The sequence below is a fragment of the Salmo salar genome, chromosome ssa11 (genome assembly GCF_905237065.1).
Source record: "Salmo salar chromosome ssa11, Ssal_v3.1, whole genome shotgun sequence".
Lineage (NCBI taxonomy): Eukaryota > Metazoa > Chordata > Actinopteri > Salmoniformes > Salmonidae > Salmo > Salmo salar.
The window spans coordinates 76,736,996-76,756,403 of record NC_059452.1 but is presented as its reverse complement, the minus strand read 5'-3'; the positions used below and the strand labels follow the sequence as shown (position 1 = coordinate 76,756,403).

At 43.0% G+C, this 19,408-nt stretch overlaps 1 protein-coding gene across 1 annotated transcript; it reads right to left on the bottom strand.

The window, feature by feature from the left end:
* Positions 1–8,014: 8,014 nt before the first annotated feature.
* LOC100194715 (vacuolar protein sorting-associated protein 29) lies at positions 8,015–9,841 on the bottom strand. Its single transcript, NM_001139760.1, is given in 2 exon segments — positions 8,015–8,704; positions 8,836–9,841. Coding segments are annotated over 2 exon segments (393 nt in total). The 5' UTR covers positions 9,111–9,841; the 3' UTR covers positions 8,015–8,586.
* Between the last annotated feature and the right edge of the window lie 9,567 nt (positions 9,842–19,408).

Below are 19,408 nucleotides of genomic sequence, written 5' to 3'. Positions count from 1 at the left end.
TTTTCACGCATGCGCACAAACAATTGTGCCTTCTGTAGCGACAATACAACTTTTACTTTTTTTATGTAACGTTTATTTAACTAGGCAAGTCAGTTAATAAGAACAAATTCGTATTGACAATGACGGCCTACACCGGCCAAACCCGGACGACGCTGGGCCAATTGTGCGCCGCTCTATGGGACTCCCAATCACGGCCGGTTGTGATACACACTGGATACCTTTTTGGATGAAGTCCACCAATAAAACCTTAACAATTTCACCTGCGCGCCGATATCTAAATATAAACGCAACATGTAGTGTTGGTCCCATGTTTCATGAGCTGAAATAAAACATCCCAGAAATGTGCCATATACACAAACATTTTGTGCAGAAGTTTGTTTACATCCCTGTCAGTGAGCATTTCTCCTTTGCCATCCACCTGACAGTGTGGCATATCAAGAAGCTGATTAAACGTCAAGATCATTACACAGGTGTACCTGGTGCTTAGGACAAATCAAATGTTATTTTAGATTGCTACAACACAGGACTGTTTTGCTAACACAGACTGGAATTCATTTAATTTTAATTGTACTTTTATTTAACTAGGCAAGTCAGTTAAAAACAAATTCTTATTTTCAATGACAGCCTAGGAACAGTGGATTAACTGCCTTGTTCAGGGACAGAACGACAGATTTTGTATTTATTATTTATTTATGTTTTACCTTGTCAGGTCTGGGATTTGATTTTGCAACCTTTCGGTTACTAGTCCAATGCTCTAACCCCTAGGCTACCTGCCACCCCGGGATTCATCCAATGGCATTGATTGGCTTCATCAATAAGTGCATCGACAAAGTGCATACACAGTAACTGTACGTACATATCCCAACCAAAAGCTATGGATTACAGGCAACATCCGCATCGAGCTAAAGGCTAGAGCTGCCGCTTTCAAGGAGCGAGGACTAATCCGGCGCTTATAAGAAATGCCGCTATGCCCTCAGACTAACCATCAAACAAGCAAAGCATCAATACAGGATTAAGATTCAATCCTACTACACCAGCTGTGAAGCTCATTGGATGTGGCAAGGCTTGAAAACTATTATAAACTATTTTCCTACAAAGGAAAACCCAGATGCGAGCTGCCCAGTGACGTGAGCCTACCAGACAAGCTAAATGCCTTTTATGCTCGCTTCGAGGCAAGCAACACTGAAGCATACACGAGAGCACCAGCTGTTCTGGATGACTGTGTGATAACGCTCTCGGTAGCCAGTGTGAACAAAACCTTTAAACAGGTCAACATTCACAAAGTCGCTGGGCCAGACGGATTACCAGGATGTGTACTTAAAGCATGCACAGACCAACTGGCAAGTCTCCCTGACCGAGTCTGTAATACCTACATGTTTCAAGCAGACCACCATAGTACCTGTGCCCAAGGAAGCGAAGGTAACCTGCCTAAATGATTACCGCCCCGTGGTACTCACGTTGGCAGCCATGTAGTGTTTTGAAAGGCTGGTCATGGCTCACATCAACAGCATCCTCCCGGACACCCTAGACCCACTCCAATTCGCATACCGCCCCAACAGATCCACAGATGATGCAATCTCAATCGCACTCCACACTGCCCTTTCTCACCTGGACAAAAGGAACACCTATGTGGGAATGCTGTTCATTGACTACAGCTCAGCGTTCAACACCATAGTGCCCACGAAGCTCATCACTAAGCTAAGGACTCTGGGACTAAACACCTCCCTCTGCAACTGGATCCTGGACTTCCTGAAGGGCCGCCTCCAGGTGGTAAGAGTAGGCAACAACACGTCTGCCACGCTGATCCTTAACACTGGGGCCCCTCTGGGTTGTGTACTTAGTCCCCTTCTCTATTACCTGTTCGCCCATGACTGCGTGGCCAAACACGACTCCAACACCATCATTAAGTTTGCTGACGACACAACAGTTGTAGGCCTGATCACCGACAACGATGAGACGGCCTATAGGGAAGAGGTCAAAGAACTGCCAGTGTGGAGCCAGGACAACAACCTCTCCCTCAATGTGAGCAAGACTAAAGAGCTGATCGTGGACTACAGGAAAAGGTGGGCCAAACAGGCCCCCGTTAACATCGACGGGGCTGTAGTGGAGTGGGTCGAGAATTTCAAGTTCCTTGGTGTCCACATCACCAACAAACTATCATAGTATACCAAGACAGTCGTGAAGAGGGCACGACAAAACCTTTTCCCCCTCAGAAGACTGAAAAGATTTGGCATGGGTCCCCAGATCCTCAAAAGGTTCTACAGCTGCACCATCAAGAGCATCCTGACCGGTTGCATCATAGCCTGGTATGGTAACTTCTCGGCATCTGACCGTAAGGCACTACAGAGGGTAGTGCGAACAGCACAGTACATCACTGGGGCTAAGCTTCCTGCCATCCAGGACCTATATATTAGGCGGTGTCAGAGGAAAGCCCATAAAATTGTCAGAGACTCCAGTCACCCAAGTTATAGACTGTTTTCTCTGCTACTGCACGGCAAGCGGTACTGGAGCGCCAAGTCTAGGTCCAAGATGCTCCTCAACAACTTCTACCCCCAAGCCATAAGACTGCTGAACAATTAATAAAATCGCCACTGGAAAATTTACATTCCCCCCCCCCTCCCTTTTGTACACTGCTGCTACTCACTGTTTATTGTCATGCATAGTCACTTCACCCCCACCTACATATACAAATTACCTCACCTAACCTGCACCCCCGCACACTGACTCGGTACCGGTGCCCCCTGTATACAGTGAGGGGGAAAAGTATTTGATCCCCTGATGATTTTGTACGTTTGCCCACTGACAAAGAAATGATCGGTTTATAATTTTAATGGTAGGTTTATTTGAACAGAATATCAACAAAAAAATCCAGAAAAAACGCATGTCAAAAATGTTATAAATTGATTTGCATTTTAATGAGGGAAATAAATATTTGACCCCTCTGCAAAACATGACTTAGTACTTGGTGGCAAAACCCTTGTTGGCAATCACAGAGGTCAGACGCTTCTTTGTCAGTGGGCAAATGTACAAAATCAGCAGGGGATCAAAGACTTTTTTCCCTCACTGTATAACCTCATTATTGTTATTCTTATTGTGTTACCTTTTTATTATTACTTTTTATTTTAGTCTACTTGGTAAATATTTTCTTAGCTCTTCTTGAACTACACTGTTGGTTAACAGCTTGTAAGTAAGCATTTCACGGTTAAGTCTACACTTGTTGTATTTGGCCCATGTGACAAATAAGGTTTGATTTGATTTGAACCACAGACCATGTGTAACCACGCCAGCCCAGGAACTCCATATCCGGTTTCTTTACCTGCGAGATCGTCTGAGACCAGCAACCCGGACAGCTGATGAAACTGCAGTTTTGTACAAACTGTCAGAAACCGTCTCAGGAAAGCTCATCTGCGTGCTCATCGTCCTCACCAGACTCTTGACCTGACTGGTCAGTGGTTTGCTGATGTCAACGTTGTGAACAGAGTGACCCATGGTGGGGTTATGGTATTTGTATTTGTACTTATTAGGGATCCCCATTACTCTTCCTGGGGTTCAAACACATTAAGGCACTTACATTACATATAAAACAAAAAATAAAACAGTACACCATAACATTAATACACATCTACAATACAAAATGTATAATACCCGGCACAGCGAGAAGAGGACTGGCCACCCCTCATAGTCTGGTTCCTCTAGGTTTCTTCCTAGGTTCCGGCCTTTCTAGGGAGTTTTTCCTAGCCACCATGCTTCTACACCTGCATTGCTTGCTGTTTGGGGTTTAAGGCTGGGTTTCTGTACAGCACTTTGTGACTTAGAATTTGTGGATAACTACAAATACCTAGGTGTCTGGTTAGACTGTAAACTCTCCTTCCAGACTCACATCAATCATCTCCAATCCAAAGTTAAATCTAGAATTGGCTTCCTATTTCGCAACAAAGCATCCTTCACTCATGCTGCCAAACATACCCTCGTAAAACTGACCATCCTACCAATCCTCGACTTCGGCGATGTCATTTACAAAATAGCCTCCAATACCCTACTCAACAAGCTGGATGCAGTCTATCACAGTGCCATCCGTTTTGTCACCAAAGCCCCATATACTACCCACCACTGCGACCTGTACGCTCTCGTTGGCTGGCCTTCGCTTCATAATCATCGCCAAACACATTGGCTCCAGGTCATCTACAAGACCCTGCTAGGTAAAGTCCCCCCTTATCTCCGCTCACTGGTCACCATAGCAGCACCCACCTGTAGCACGCGCTCCAGCAGGTATATCTCTCTGGTCACCCCTAAAGCCAACTCCTCCTTTGGTCGTCTCTCCTTCCAGTTCTCTGCTGCCAATGACTGGAACGAACTACAAAATCTCTGAAACTGGAAACACTTATCTCCCTCACTAGCTTTAAGCACCAGCTATCAGAGCAGCTCCCAGATCACTGCACCTGTACATAGCCCAACTATAATTTAGTCCAAACTACTACCTCTTCCCCTACTGTATTTATTTATTTTATTTATTATTTTGCTCCTTTGCACCATATTATTTATATTTTAACTTTGAACTTTCTTCAAATTATAATTCTACCATTCCAGTGTTTTACTTGCTATACTTTATTTACTTTGCCACCATGGCCTTTTTTTGCCTTTACCTCCCTTATCTCACATCATTTGCTCACATTGTATATAGTCTTATATATATATATAGTGGGTCTTATTTTTTGTCTACTGTATCATTGATTGTATGTTGTTTTACTCCATGTGTAACTCTGTTTTTGTATGTTGTCGAACTGCTTTGCTTTATCTTGGCCAGGTCGCAATTGTAAATGAGAACTTGTTCTCAACTTGCCTACCTGGTTAAATAAAGGTGAAATAAATAAAAAAAATCAGCTGATATAAGAAGGGCTTTATAAATAAATGTAATTGATTGATTGATAATACCACCATACAACAATATTACAATATACGTGTGTGAAGAGTGTGTGTGCTAGCGCTTGTGTGCGTATGCGTGTTTCTGTAGATTTGTGTCTCTCTTCACAGTCCCCGCTATTCCATAAGGTGTATTGTTACCTGTTTAAAAAAATAATAATCTGATTCTACTGCTTGCATCAGTTACCTGATGCGGAATAGAGTTCCATGTAGTTATGGCTCTGTGTAGTACTGTGCGCCTCCCATAGTCTGTTCTGGACTTGTGAAGAGACCTCTGATGGCATGTCTTGTGGGGTATGCATGGGTGTCTGGGGCTGTGTGCTAGTAGTCTAAACAGACAGCTCGGTACACTCAGCTTGTCAACATTTCTTACAAAAACAAGTAGTGAGTAAGTCAATCTCTCTTCCACTTTGAGCCATGAGAGATTGACATGCATTTCATTAATGTTAGCTCTCCGTGTACTTTTAAGGGCCAGCCGTGCTGCCCTGTTCTGAGCCAATTGTAATTTTCCTAAGTCCCTCTTTGTGGCACCTGACCACACGACTGAACAGTAGTCTAGGTGCGTGCGACACTTGTTGGACCTGCCTTGTTGATAGTGTTGTTAAGAAGGCAGAGCAGCGCTTTATTATGGACAGACTTCTCCCCATCTTAGCTACTGTTGTATCAATATGTTTTGAGCATGACTGTTTACAATCCAGGGTTACTCCAAGCAGTTTAGTCACCTCAACTTGCTCAATTTCCACATTATTCATTACGAGATTTAGTTAAGGTTTAGGGTTTAGTGAAGGATTTATCCCAAATACAATGCTTTTAGTTTTAGAAATATTTAGGACTAACTTATTCCTTGCCACCCATTCTGAAACTAACTGCAGCTATTTGTTAAGTGCTGCAGTCATTTCAGTTGGTGTAGTAGCTGACGTGTATAGTGTTGAGTCATCCGCATACATAGACACACTGGCTTTGCTCAAAGCCATTGGCATGTAGTTAATAAAGATTGAAAAAAGTCAGCTACCCTGGGGAATTCCTGATTCCACCTGGAATATTTTGGAGAGGAATCCATTAAAGAACACCCTCTTTGGTCTGTTAGACAAGTAACTCTTTATCCACAATATAGCAGGGGGTGTAAAGCCATAACACAAGTTTTTCCAGCAGCAGACTATGATCAATAATGTCAAAAGCCCCACTGAAGTCTAACAAAACAGCCTCCACAAACGTATCAATTTCTCTCAGCCAATCATCAATCATTTGTGTAAGTGCTGTGCTTGTTGAATGTCCTTCCTTATAAGCGTGCTGAAAGTCTGTTGTCAATTTGTTTACTTTAAATTAGAATTGTATCTGGTCAAACACAATTGTTTCCAGAAGTTTACTAAGGGTTGGTAACAGGCTGATTGGTTGGCTATTTGAGCCAGTAACGGGGTTATGGGCAGGCATAAGCTACAGACAACAAACGCAATTGCATTTTATCGATGGCAATTCGTGAAGAGAGCCAGAAGCCCATTGTGAGTTCTTTTAAGGTATCTGTGATATCTGTATTCCCAATCATGTGAAATCCATAGATTAGGGCCTAATGAATTTATTTCAATTGACTGATTTCCTCAAATGAGCTGTAACTCAGTAAAATATTTGAAATTGTTGCATGTTTTGTTTAATTATTTTGTTAAGTATATATACACACAGAACCAGTCAAAAGTTTGGACACAACTCATTCAAGGATTTGTCCATCTTTGTTACAGCCTCGAGGAGTGTTGGGTCATTGTCCTGATGAAAACTAAATGATATTCCCACTTAAGCGCAAACCAAAAGGGATGGTGTATCGCTGCAGAATGCTGTGGTAGCCATGCTGGTTAAGTGTGCCTTAAATTCTAAATAAATCACTGACATTGTCACCAGAAAAGCACCATCACATCTCCTCCTCCATGCTTCACGGTGGGAACCACACATGTGGAGATCATCCATTCACCTACTCTGCGTCTCACAAAGACAAATCTCAAATTTGGACTCATCAGACCAAAGGACAGATTTCCACCGGTCTAATGTCCATTGCTCGTGTTTCTTGGCCCAAGCAAGTCTCTTCTTTTTATTGGTGTCTTTTAGTAGTGGTTTCTTGCAGCAATTCGACCATGAAGGCCTGATTCACGCAGTCTCCTCTGAACAGTTGATGTTGAGATGTGTCTGTTACTTGAACTCTGTGAAGCAGTTATTTGGGCGGCAATTTCTGAAGCTGGTAACTAACGAACTTATCCCCTGCAGCAGAGGTAACTCTTGGTCTGCCTTTCCTGTGGCGGTCCTCATGAGACAGTTTCATTATACCTTATTTACATAAGTATTCAGACCCTTTGCTGTGAGACTCGATCTGTACCTCGACACAATCCTGTCTCGGCGCTCTACGGACATTTCCTTCGACCTCACGGCTTGGTTTTTGCTCTGAAATGCACTGTCAACTGTGGGACCTTAAATAGGAAGGCATGTGCCTTTCCAAATCATGTCCAATCAATTGAATTTACCACAGGTGGACTCCAATCAAGTTGTAGAATCATATCAAGGATGATCAATGGAAACAGGATGCACCTGAGCTCAATTTCAAGTCTCATAGCAAAGGGTCTTAATACTTATGTAAATAAGGTATGTTTTTAATACATTTGCTAAATTTCAAAAAATCACTTTTTGCTTTGTCATTATGGGGTATTGTGTGTAGATTGCTGGGGAAATTTGGTCATTTAATCCATTTTAGAATAAGGCTGTAATGTAACAAAATGTGGAAAAAGTCAAGGGGTCTGAATACTTTCCGAAGGCACTGCATGTTTGAAAGCGCTCAGGGCAGTTATTGAAGCTTCAGTATTGCACAATTTTTGTTCTAACCTAAATTTTGCCATGTTTACATCTATGCCTTTGTCATCAGGGTTCAACCAGTGGGAAGATGACCTGGAGTTAGAGGAGATGAGTGAATGCATGAGCTCACTGTTCATGGGGGTGATGACTTATTCACTAACTTATCAGATACATGACAGCAACGCTCATTTGTTGTCACGGTGTTTTTACATGTAGTGACATTTTCTATAGGGGTTAGTCTTACAATTTAATAACAACAAGTGGCTGAAAGTGAAATGGGATTTTTATTGTGGGGGGAAAAAATGAGTGAGAGAACGCCCACTACAGGAAGATAAAGGCCATGGAGTTACACGTACTTACAGGACATTTTACATCCCAATACGTAAAATTTAAAATATTTATTTGAATGACATTACGCAAACTCGTGACCTTATTGCATTCTCTACAGACACCAGATGGTGGGTCGAACACAAGCAAATGCTGATGAAATAAACAATTTTATGCATTTCTTTATAGAGTTAAGTGGCAAACACAGTTATGGTACAGCATTAGCATTGTGGTGACCAGTGCTTGACTTGGACTGAAATAGGTTCCAGTACTCATTTTGTGTGCTGGTACTGGTTATATTTAGGTGCAGGAGCTCCACAATACTTTGGCGCTATTATTCTATAAGAGGAACAGGAGCTCAAGCAGTAGAACATTTGAGGTGCAGATACTCAGCTCCAGTTAGCTTCTGCCCAAGTCAAGCATTAGTGGTGACATAGTTGGAGCTGCAGGTAGAAAGGAATGAAACGATACACTTAGTGAACAACAGAACCCCCTACTTCAGCCCTGGTTTTAGGATTTCTTGTACTCAATCCTCTCCACTTTTACGTCATCTCCGATGAGCTGGTAGACGTACGTCACCACTGTGGATGCTTGGATGTCCATCAATACAAAGGACGGGATGATGTTGCTGAGGAGAAACCAAACAAAAGAGAGGAAGGCTTATCAGTTTAATGCTAGCGGTTAGCAACTTACCAAGTCACCTGCTAAATGACCCAATAAATATATGAACGGCTTAATGTGTAAAAATGCCGCCATTACCTTTCCAGTGCGTTGTAGGCTCCAGTTGCTGAGCCGGGGTTGATGTAGAACTTGTTCTCGTTTTCGAAGGCCTCGAACTTGTGCGTGTGTCCAGAGATGAGGATGTCGACGTCGAGCTGCCTCTGCAGCAGGGCCAGGCTTGCCATGTCCCCCCAGGGGATCACCTGGTGCCCATGGATCAGGCCGATCTTAAACTGACCTACTGTCACCACCTTCTGCTCCGGGTAGTTCAGGTTCTGTAGGGCAGAGAAGGCCAACAACACACTACAGTTCATCCACTGTTCTAACCCATTAAAGGATTACATATACGTTTAAAGATAATGGATCATGTAATAAAGCAGAAGGGAAGCAGATACAAAAACCTCATCAAAGTCTCCCCTGACGATGTGTACATCCCCAGCCAGGGTCTTCAGGTAGTCATAGCTCTCCTTGGTGCAAAGGTTGCCTGTACAGAGGATGTGCTGGATTTTGCCTGGCACTAGCAGCTTCTTGAACTTGGCTGGTAGGGTGTTGCATCGGTGGGGGATGTGCAGGTCACCTAACACCAGGACCAACTGGCATCAAACAGTGGATGGAGAGTTATGTTAGCAACAGTTACGGGAGGGGGCTCAGTCATACTTACGAAATGTAGGCTGTCAATTAGGGTGATATTAAGTTTGGAATATACCATTTCAGCTCAGTCAACTCAGGAAATTAATTGAAATTCAACATGTGACTTGCACATTTTCAACAGGTCTGTTGTATTGAATGTCAATTCATCAAATAAATACCACAACATTAGTCATTGAGTTGGATGATCACTTTTTTTGCTTTACTATAATTGTATGTTCTCTTAGGTAGGGTATATCAATACTCCATCGTCATTAGCGCTGGAAGAGAAGATTGTGTTTTGCCAATTTGGTCAAGGACTAAAGCTTCTTGTCCCCTTAGGTACAAGGTTATCCCCATGTTTGGATCAGTTTGTCTGACCCGCGACTAATCAAAATAAGCCTTGTTTCAGACAAACAAGAAAAGTGGTTTATTTTTGGTACTTCTACCCCTTTTTCATGATAGCCAATTGGTAGATACAGTCTTGTCCCAACCCTGCAACTCCCATATGGACTCGGGAAAGGAAGGAAACACCGTCCAGTTGGCAACCGAGGTCAGCTTGCAGGCTCCCAGCCTGCCACAAGGAGTCACTAGAGCATGATGGGACTAGTAAATCCCGGCCGGCCAAACCCTCCTCTAACCCGGATGATGCTGGCCCAAATTGTGCACCGCCTTATGGGTCCCCCGGTCACGGCCGGCTGTAACACAGCCTGGGATCGAACCCGGGTCTGTATGACGCCTCAAGCACTGCGATGCAGTGCAGTGCAGTGCCTTAGACCGCTGTGCCACTCGGAAGGCCCAAACAAGAAAAGTTTATTGATTTTTCCACACCACAATCAGTCATCAGAAAAGTCATCTTACATCACCATGAAACCAGCCCAAAAGGTCAGTGCATCCAAACTCCATAATCACAGACTATAGCTACAGTTGAAGTCGGAAGTTTACAAACACCTTAACCAAATACATTTCAACTCAGTTTTTCACAATTCCAACTCAGTTTTTCACAATTACAGACATTTAATACTAGTAAAAATTCCCTGTCTTAGGTCAGTTAGGATCACCACTTTATTTTAAGAATGTGAAATGTCAGAATAATAGTAGAGAATGATTTAATTCAGCTTTACTTTCTTTCATCACATTCCCAGTGGGTCAGAAGTTTACATACACTCAATTAGTATTTGGTAGCATTGCCTTTAAATTGTTTAACTTGGTTCAAACGTTCCAGGTAGTCTTCCACAAGCTTCCCACAATAAGTTGGGTGAATTTTGGCCCATTCCTCCTGACAGAGCTGGTGTAACTGAGTCAGGTTTGTAGGCCTCCTTGCTTGCACAAGCTTTTTCAGTTCTGCCCACAAATGTTCTATGGGATTGAGGTCAGGGCTTTGTGATGGCCACTCCAATACCTTGACTTTGCTGTCCTTAAGCCATTTTTCCACAATTTTGGAAGTATGCTTGGGGTCATTGTCCATTTGGAAGACCCATTTGTGACCAAGCTTTAACTTCCTGACTGATGTCTTGAGATGTTGCTTCAATATATCCACATAATTTTCCTTCTCATGATGCCATCTATTTTGTGAATTGCACCAGTCCCTCCTGCAGCAAAGCACCCCCACAACATGATGCTGCCACCCCCGTGCTTCACGGTTGGGATGGTGTTCTTCGGCTCGCAAGCCTCCCCCTTTTTCCTCTAAACCTAAGGATGGTCATTATGGCCAAACAGTTCTATTTTTGTTTCATCAGACCAGAGGACATTTCTCCAAAAAGTACGATCTTTGTCCCCATGTGCAGTTGCAAACCGTAGTCTGGCTTTTTTATGGCGGTTTTGGAGCAATGGCTTCTTCCTTGCTGAGCGGCCTTTCAGGTTGTGTCGATATAGGACTCGTTTTACTGTGGATATAGATACTTTTGTACCCGTTTCCTCCAGCATCTTCACAAGGTCCTTTGCTGTTGTTCTGGGATTGATTTGCACTTTTCACACCAAAGTACATTCATCTCTACGAGACAGAACACGTCTCCTTCCTGAGCGGTATGACGGCTGCGTGGTCCCATGGTCTTTATACTTGCGTACTATTGTTTGTACAGATGAACATGGTACCTTCAGGCGTTTGGAAATTGCTCCCAAGGATGAACCAGACTTGTGGATGTCTACAACTTTTTTTTCTGAGGTCTTGGCTGATTTCTTTTGATTTTCCCATGATATCAAGCAAGGAGACGCTGAGTTTGAAGGTTGGCCTTGAAATACATCCACAGGTACACCTCCAATTGACTCAAATGATGTCAATTAGCCTATCAGAAGCTTCTAAAGCCATTTTCCAAGCTGTTTAAAGGCACAGTCAACTTAGTGTATGTAAACTTCTGACCCACTGGAATTGTGATACAGTGAATTATAAGTGAAATAATCTGTCTGTAAACTATTGTTGGAAAAATTACTTGTGTCATGCACAAATTAGATGTCCTAACTGACTTACCAAAACTATAGTTTGTTAACAAGAAATTTGTGGAGTGGTTGAAAAAAACGAGTTTTAATGACTCCAACCTAAGTGTATGTAAACTTCCGACTTCAACTGTAGGTTTCCATCCAATTAGTGAAATTGTACTGGAACTTCCTATTTCCATCACAGCTGTTGTGATTTTTCTTAATATACGGTATGACTTTACTCGCATAAAAACAGGATGGAAATGTGGTTACTAGCTAGGTTTCCATCCAATTGGCAACAGATTTTCATGTGAATATTCTAAAATCCGCATAAAGAAAATTATATGCATTTCTTTCACCAGTTGTGTTTCCAACAAAATTCAGTGTGTGATGACGTAGACGTAGTGCAAAATGCACGTTTTCACTTAAGTTTTCATGTACTGAATAAAAATCTAAAGTTCAATGCGCTTCGATCGCATTTTCAACTTTACCGATAGTTTTGTCACAAAAACTGTTGCGTTAAATAGCAAATGTGCCAAGTCTGGTTTTAGCACTTGCGCTCTTGCCAAAAGCTTGCAGATACAGTGCTGGTAGGATTGCCTACATGATGAGATTATTATGGATAATGGATACTTGTAGTTGTCTTTATGCAAATGAGGCACATATAATTGTCTTTATTTTTAACACCATTTTTTATTACCTGATACCATTAGAAAATGTATATTTGAGTGCATTCTATAAATAAAAAAGTCAAATTTGACAATCCCTGAACGCCAATCATTATTTGTCCGTGCCAGTAAACATTGTGTGCTATAATTCAGTAAATATCTGACGGATTAAAAACAATTAAACGGCTTGGAGTATTTTTATCCATTATCCAACTATTGCATTTATTAGGATTATTTTAAAACCTTTGACAATTTTGATGACCGTTGCTACTTTACTCCGATAAAAACTGTGGATGGAAACTTGGTTACTGATAAAAAAAATAAAATAAACAGAATTGCTAAATATTCTCACCTGAATGGAATGCAGCATTCTAAGTGTCTATGTGTGTTAGTGGATGAATGCAATAAATTAAGATCTATTTGCCATTAGGGCATCATTATGGGCCTAACCTGCAGAGAATAGTGAGGTGTGGAGGGTTACTATGACAGCCGCCACCCCCCTGCAAAACAAACGGGCAGAACAGGCAGAGGACAAAATCCAACACAGAGAGCGGGGCACTTACCCGGTGAACAGCCTGAATACAAGCAGAGGTTGATTGGAGACAGGGAGTGGTGGGAGGGTGGGAAGGGAGTGGTGGGTGAAAGGGGTGGAAAGCGGATGTGTGTGGAGAGATTTACATGAAGCATGGTCAAAGATTGGAAAGGAAAAAAAAAAAACAAGGGACAAGAGTGAAAACTGAAATTATAAATTAAAAGTGGATGAATAAAGTAATGAAATATTCATAACAAATAAGAAGTGTTAGCTAGGTGACAATAGTAAATAGCCTTAATTGTTAGTGGGTTGCAGGTTATATCAAAACTAGAGAGTGTGAGTGATGAAGTGTCCCTACCAAGCACTAACGTTAGATTGGTGCACTGACTCTAAACGTCAACAAAGGTCCATGAAGTTCAAACCAAACAAACACAAAAACTCACATTACTGAATTTATATTCGTAGATAACTGCGATGTGTAAAGCACATGGTGTGGTAGTTAAACCAGATTGTTTTTGAAAATCACACGCTAGCTAGCATTTCTGACTGGTTAGCTACTGTCTGAAGGTTGCTAACAATTTGATAAGGAAATTAACTAACGTTAGCTAGCTACTCGAGCAAGCTCATCACACAGATTTGCAAAAACGAACAAATAATGACAAACTTAAAGTACAACCGAATACAGGTGGTGTTTTGAGGTATGATGCTTATTCAGATCACATTTTCAACTGTCATGTGATCGTAGCTAGCTAGCAGACCAACAGATCTTCACAAGTTTTATTTACCGGGATCTAGAGGTAGATTTTACGGTAACAAGGCTAGTGCTAACGTCTTCATACAAGTAATGTTCAGGAAACATATAAATAAGCCTCGAAATCTAATATTTACTGTCTTTTCAGACTTACCATCTTCAATTTTGCTGGATCTGCTAAGCTTCAGGAAGCAGCTACGCGTATTGACGTAAACAGTGACAACGATCACGCAATCAGCCAATGAATGCCGAGCAATCCTACGGATTCCAATGAAGGACACACTCATGTGAGAAAAGCGGAATCTATTTTAATGCAATACGGATTTCGAAATATATAGACCGAATCTTTCAACAGCGAGAAAAAATCCTTTAATTAAAAAAATATACACGTACTGTAGCAGTTTAGGACAGATCCATACAGCTATGGGTGCCTTCCTCCTCCGGTACACTAACTCTGTAAAAGTGTGTATCAATTTAACCTTTGGTTTTCTGAAAATGATTTCTGACTGATATGAAAGACAAGGTCCTTATGTTTCCTAAACCGTACTGCAAGTTATGTGCGTTGATGTTGAGACCAAGCATCTGAGCGCTTAACAAAACTCCCCCGTACAGAAGACGCTTAATGACTATGTTTAAGGTAACAGAATCATGATCAACCGCTAGGTGGATTTCTGACATTTCTGAACTTCCTTGCCTTTTTTTTATATCTCAATGCGCCCATTCAAATGCATTATAAACATGGTGCATAGAGTTGTGAATGCATCTTTCAAGTGCAACTCCCTCCCTGTCAAACTTTATATGACTAATGTTTAAAATGGTTATAGAAATTGTATCACCCCATGTCTAACAGAGATTGCACACATGCATACCAATGTCAACATCTACAAAACATTGTAAATCTTATCTGACAATAAGCCTCAATTGTAAATACAGCACAGTTTTCTAGAAAGGTTTACATTTTTTATTGAACCTTTATTTAACTAGGCAAGACAGTTAAGAACAAATTCTTATTTACAATGACGGCCTACCCCAGCCAAACCCGGGAGACGCTGGGCCAATTGTGCGCCATCCTATGGGACTCCCGATTACGGCCGGTTGTGATACAGCCCGGGATCAAGCCAGGGTCTGTAGTGATGCCTCTAGCACTGAGATGCAGTGCCTTAGACCACTGTGCCACTTGGGAAACACACATGATTGAAGTACAATGAATCCCAAACAGAAAACACAAGAAAAATGTGGAGCTGAAATATAAAGGGGATATCGGAGAGAGGTCCAAAGAGCTGGGTGTATGAATGTCCTGGTGCTGGTTGTCTCTACTCTAGAGAGAAGTGCAGGCCCAGCACCCCCACCCCTCCAGTGCCCTGCAGTAGCTTGATGGCACGGTCAAACTCCAGTGGCACAGTCTTGCTCTGCTTCAGGTCCCGCTCCATCTGCTATGTGCACAGACATGGAAACACATTCCATCAATAACATGGTGACAAACACCAATATAAATATACATGCAAAGAAATGATAACAAAGAAAGAATCCGCACCAGACATTATATCCTAACCAACCAATAAAAAAAACATTTGGATTTTTAAACCACAAGGGGGACCAAAGAGTAGCTGAAGAAAATCACTGTTTGGAGATGTCACCTCAACCCATAGGTGGATAACTCCAGGAGCTCGCTGATGTCATCCTCCTGCTGTGACAGGGGCTTGTTGATCGCCATGGCAGCCTTGGCCACATCAGGCTGGCAATGCTTCTGAAGAGTCTATACTCAGGAGGAACGCAAGAATAAAAAGTTAAGGGCACTGATTTCGTTGTGTTCATGTGTGTTTCTCTGGATATCCCTACACACCTGTAGCTCCCACAGGCTGCTTTCCAGGGCATGGCACTGGGTGGGGTCCTCCTCCTCCATCAGGTAGGGGTCATCACAGGCTTCTGTTCAAGCACACACACTCACAGAGAGAAAATGACAAACAATCTGCTGTCTATTGGAAAGCCCTTTGAGACCTTGCCTAAATGTAAACCCACCACAACATTACAATCAGTATCTAATTCATTCCCATCTCCAGACAGGTGAGTGTATGGGGTGAAATGGGGGCGGTGAATGAGGACTCTGCAGGCCGGATGACAGCGGATCAGGTTGCAGATGAAGGGTATTACCATGAGCAAGGCAGCAGGCACCGCCGTGAGGGCCAGGCGTGACAGACGCTTGGCAAACGCTGCCACCAAGTACTCTGGCAGGTGACTTCGAGAGAAAGACGAGACACAATGGGCAAAAGGTGTTGTTGACTGTTAACAGATTTACAGCAGATGTGAGGATGAAATGCCAGTCATTGATAGTTTAATGGAATAAGCATGAACGAGAGGTCTACTCTCTTTCAGTACAGCATAGCATCCACTCAGATTGTCTTCTATAGAACAGTCTATAAAAACAGACGATGGAAACCCAACTCGCCAACATCATAGGCTATAGCCAGGAAGTCGATCATCAGTGTGGGATTGCTATGTGGGGCAGGATGGAGTCACGGAGGATCACCAGCACCTTCTTGTACACGCTGTTGGGTAACTACAGGGGGCGACAGACAGACATGAGAAGAAAATGTAATTCTGGGTTGCAGACTCCAGTCCAAACAAGGTGGTCTATATGTTATACACTGCTCAAAAAAATAAAGGGAACACTTAAACAACACATCCTAGATCTGAATGAAATAAATAATCTTATTAAATACTTTTTTCTTTACATAGTTGAATGTGCTGACAACAAAATCACACAAAAATAATCAATGGAAATCCAATTTATCAACCCATGGAGGTCTGAATTTGGAGTCACACTCAAAATTAAAGTGGAAAACCACACTACAGGCTGATCCAACTTTGATGTAATGTCCTTAAAACAAGTCAAAATGAGGCTCAGTAGTGTGTGTGGCCTCCACGTGCCTGTATGACCTCCCTACAACGCCTGGGCATGCTCCTGATGAGGTGGTGGATGTTCTCCTGAGGGATCTCCTCCCAGACCTGGACTAAAGCATCCGCCAACTCCTGGACAGTCTGTGGTGAAACGTGGCGTTGGTGGATGGAGCGAGACATGATGTCCCAGATGTGCTCAATTGGATTCAGGTCTGGGGAACGGGCGGGCCAGTCCATAGCGTCAATGACTTCCTCTTGCAGGAACTGCTGACACACTCCAGCCACATGAGGTCTAGCATTGTCTTGCATTAGGAGGAACCCAGGGCCAACCGCACCAGCATATGGTCTCACAAGGGGTCTGAGGATCTCATCTCGGTACCTAATGGCAGTCAGGCTACCTCTGGCGAGCACATGGAGGGCTGTGTGGCCCCCCAAAGAAATGCCACCCCACACCATGACTGACCCACCGCCAAACCGGTCATGCTGGAGAATGTTGCAGGCAGCAGAACGTTCTCCACAGCATCTCCAGACTCTGTCACGTCTGTCACGTCCTCAGTGTGAACCTGCTTTCATCTGTGAAGAGCACAGGGCGCCAGTGGCGAATTTGCCAATCTTGGTGTTCTCTGGCAAATGCCAAACGTCCTGCACGGTGTTGGGCTGTAAGCACAACCCCCATCTGTGGACGTCGGGCCCTCATACCACCCTCATGGAGTCTGTTTCTGACCGTTTGAGCAGACACATGCACATGTGGCCTGCTGGAGGTCATTTTGCAGGGCTCTGGCAGTGCTCCTGCTCCTCCTTGCACAAAGGTGGAGGTAGCGGTCCTGCTGCTGGGTTGTTGCCCTCCTACGGCCTCCTCCACGTCTCCTGATGTACTGGCCTGTCTCCTGGTAGCGCCTCCATGCTCTGGACACTACACTGACAGACACAGCAAACCTTCTTGCCACTGCTCGCATTGATGTGCCATCCTTGATGAGCTGCACTACCTGAGCCACTTGTGTGGGTTGTAGACTCCGTCTCATGCTACCACTAGAGTGAAAGCACCGCCAGCATTCAAAAGTGACCAAAACATCAGCCAGGAAGCATAGGAACTGAGAAGTGGTCTGTGGTCCCCACCTGCAGAACCACTCCTTTATTGGGGGTGTCTTGCTAATTGCCTATAATTTCCACCTGTTGTCTATTCCATTTGCACAACAGCATGTAAAATTTATTGTCAATCAGTGTTGCTTCCTAAGTGGACAGTTTGATTTCACAGAAGTGTGATTGACTTGGAGTTACATTGTGTTGTTTAAGTGTTCCCTTTATTTTTTTGAGCAGTGTAGTTGATCTTATACCTTATACTTCAGAAACCCAAGCCACGACTGCTCAAAGGCACGACCGCTCACAGAACGCCAAGAATCATGGGTTCAATTCCTGCTGGGGCCACCCTACTAACAATGCATGACTAAGTGTCTGCTAAACAATTATGTATATAATATCATTGCTGTTAATTGGCATAAATACAGGTGGGTCCAGTTTCAAACTTGCCTCTTTGGTATACCAAGCACCCCAATGACCGCTTAAATGGTGTAACATTCAAGCAACTAACATGTAGTATTTCATTGAACCCCCTACCTGGATGACTTTCCTTGGGAAGCTGTAGTGTTTACTCCAGTCCAAGTCATGGAGGTGGAACTTCCCTTCCATGGAGGCAAACTTCATCAGGGCACTCTCCTGCATCGGAATAAATAGCATCATCACACTCAACATTTGACTAAATCCATGAAAATATATTTCACACACCACACCAATGATTAAGGCCAATGTTTTTTATTTACCTGTGACCGAGCAGACCCGGGAAAAACACCAGGCCCTAATCATCCTAATTTATGAAGCGGTCGGACCATCAAATAATTGGCATACACAGTACCAGTCAAAGGTTTCACACACTTACTCATGGGTTTTTCTGTATTTGTATTATTTTCTACATTGTAGAATAATAGCGAATACATCAAAACTATGAAATAACACATATGGAATCATGTAGTAACCAAAAAAAGTGTTAAACAAATCAAAATATATTTTATATTTGAGATTCTTCAAAGTAACCAACCTTTGCCTTGACAGCTTTGCACACTTTTGGCATTCTCTCAACCATCTGCATGAGGTAGTCACCTGGCATGCATTTCAGTTAACAGGTGTGCCTTGTTAAAAGTTAATTTGTGGAATTTCTTTCCTTCTTAATGCGTTTGAGCCAATCAGTTGTGTTGTGACAAGGTAGTGGTGAAATACAGAAGATAGCCCTAATTCGTAAAAGACCAAGTCCATAATAAATTCTTATTTACAATGACGGCCTACACCGGCCAAACCCAGACGACGCTGGGTCAATTGTGCGCCGCCCTATGGGACTCCCAATCACGGCCGGTTGTGATGCAGCCTGGAATCGAACCAGGGTGTCTATAGTGACGCCTCAAGCACTGAGATGCAGTGCCTTAGACTGCTGCGCCACTTGGGAACCCATGACAGAGAATGATGGAGGCCACTGTGTTCTTGGGGACCGTCAATGCTGCAGAAATGTTTTGGTATCCTTCCCCAGATCTGTGCCTCGACACAATCCTGTCTCGGAGCTCTACGGACAATTCCTTAGACCTCATGGCTTGGTTTTTGCTTTGACATGCACTGTCAACTGTGGGACCGTATATAGACAGGTGTGTGCCTTTCCAAATCATGTCCAATCAATTG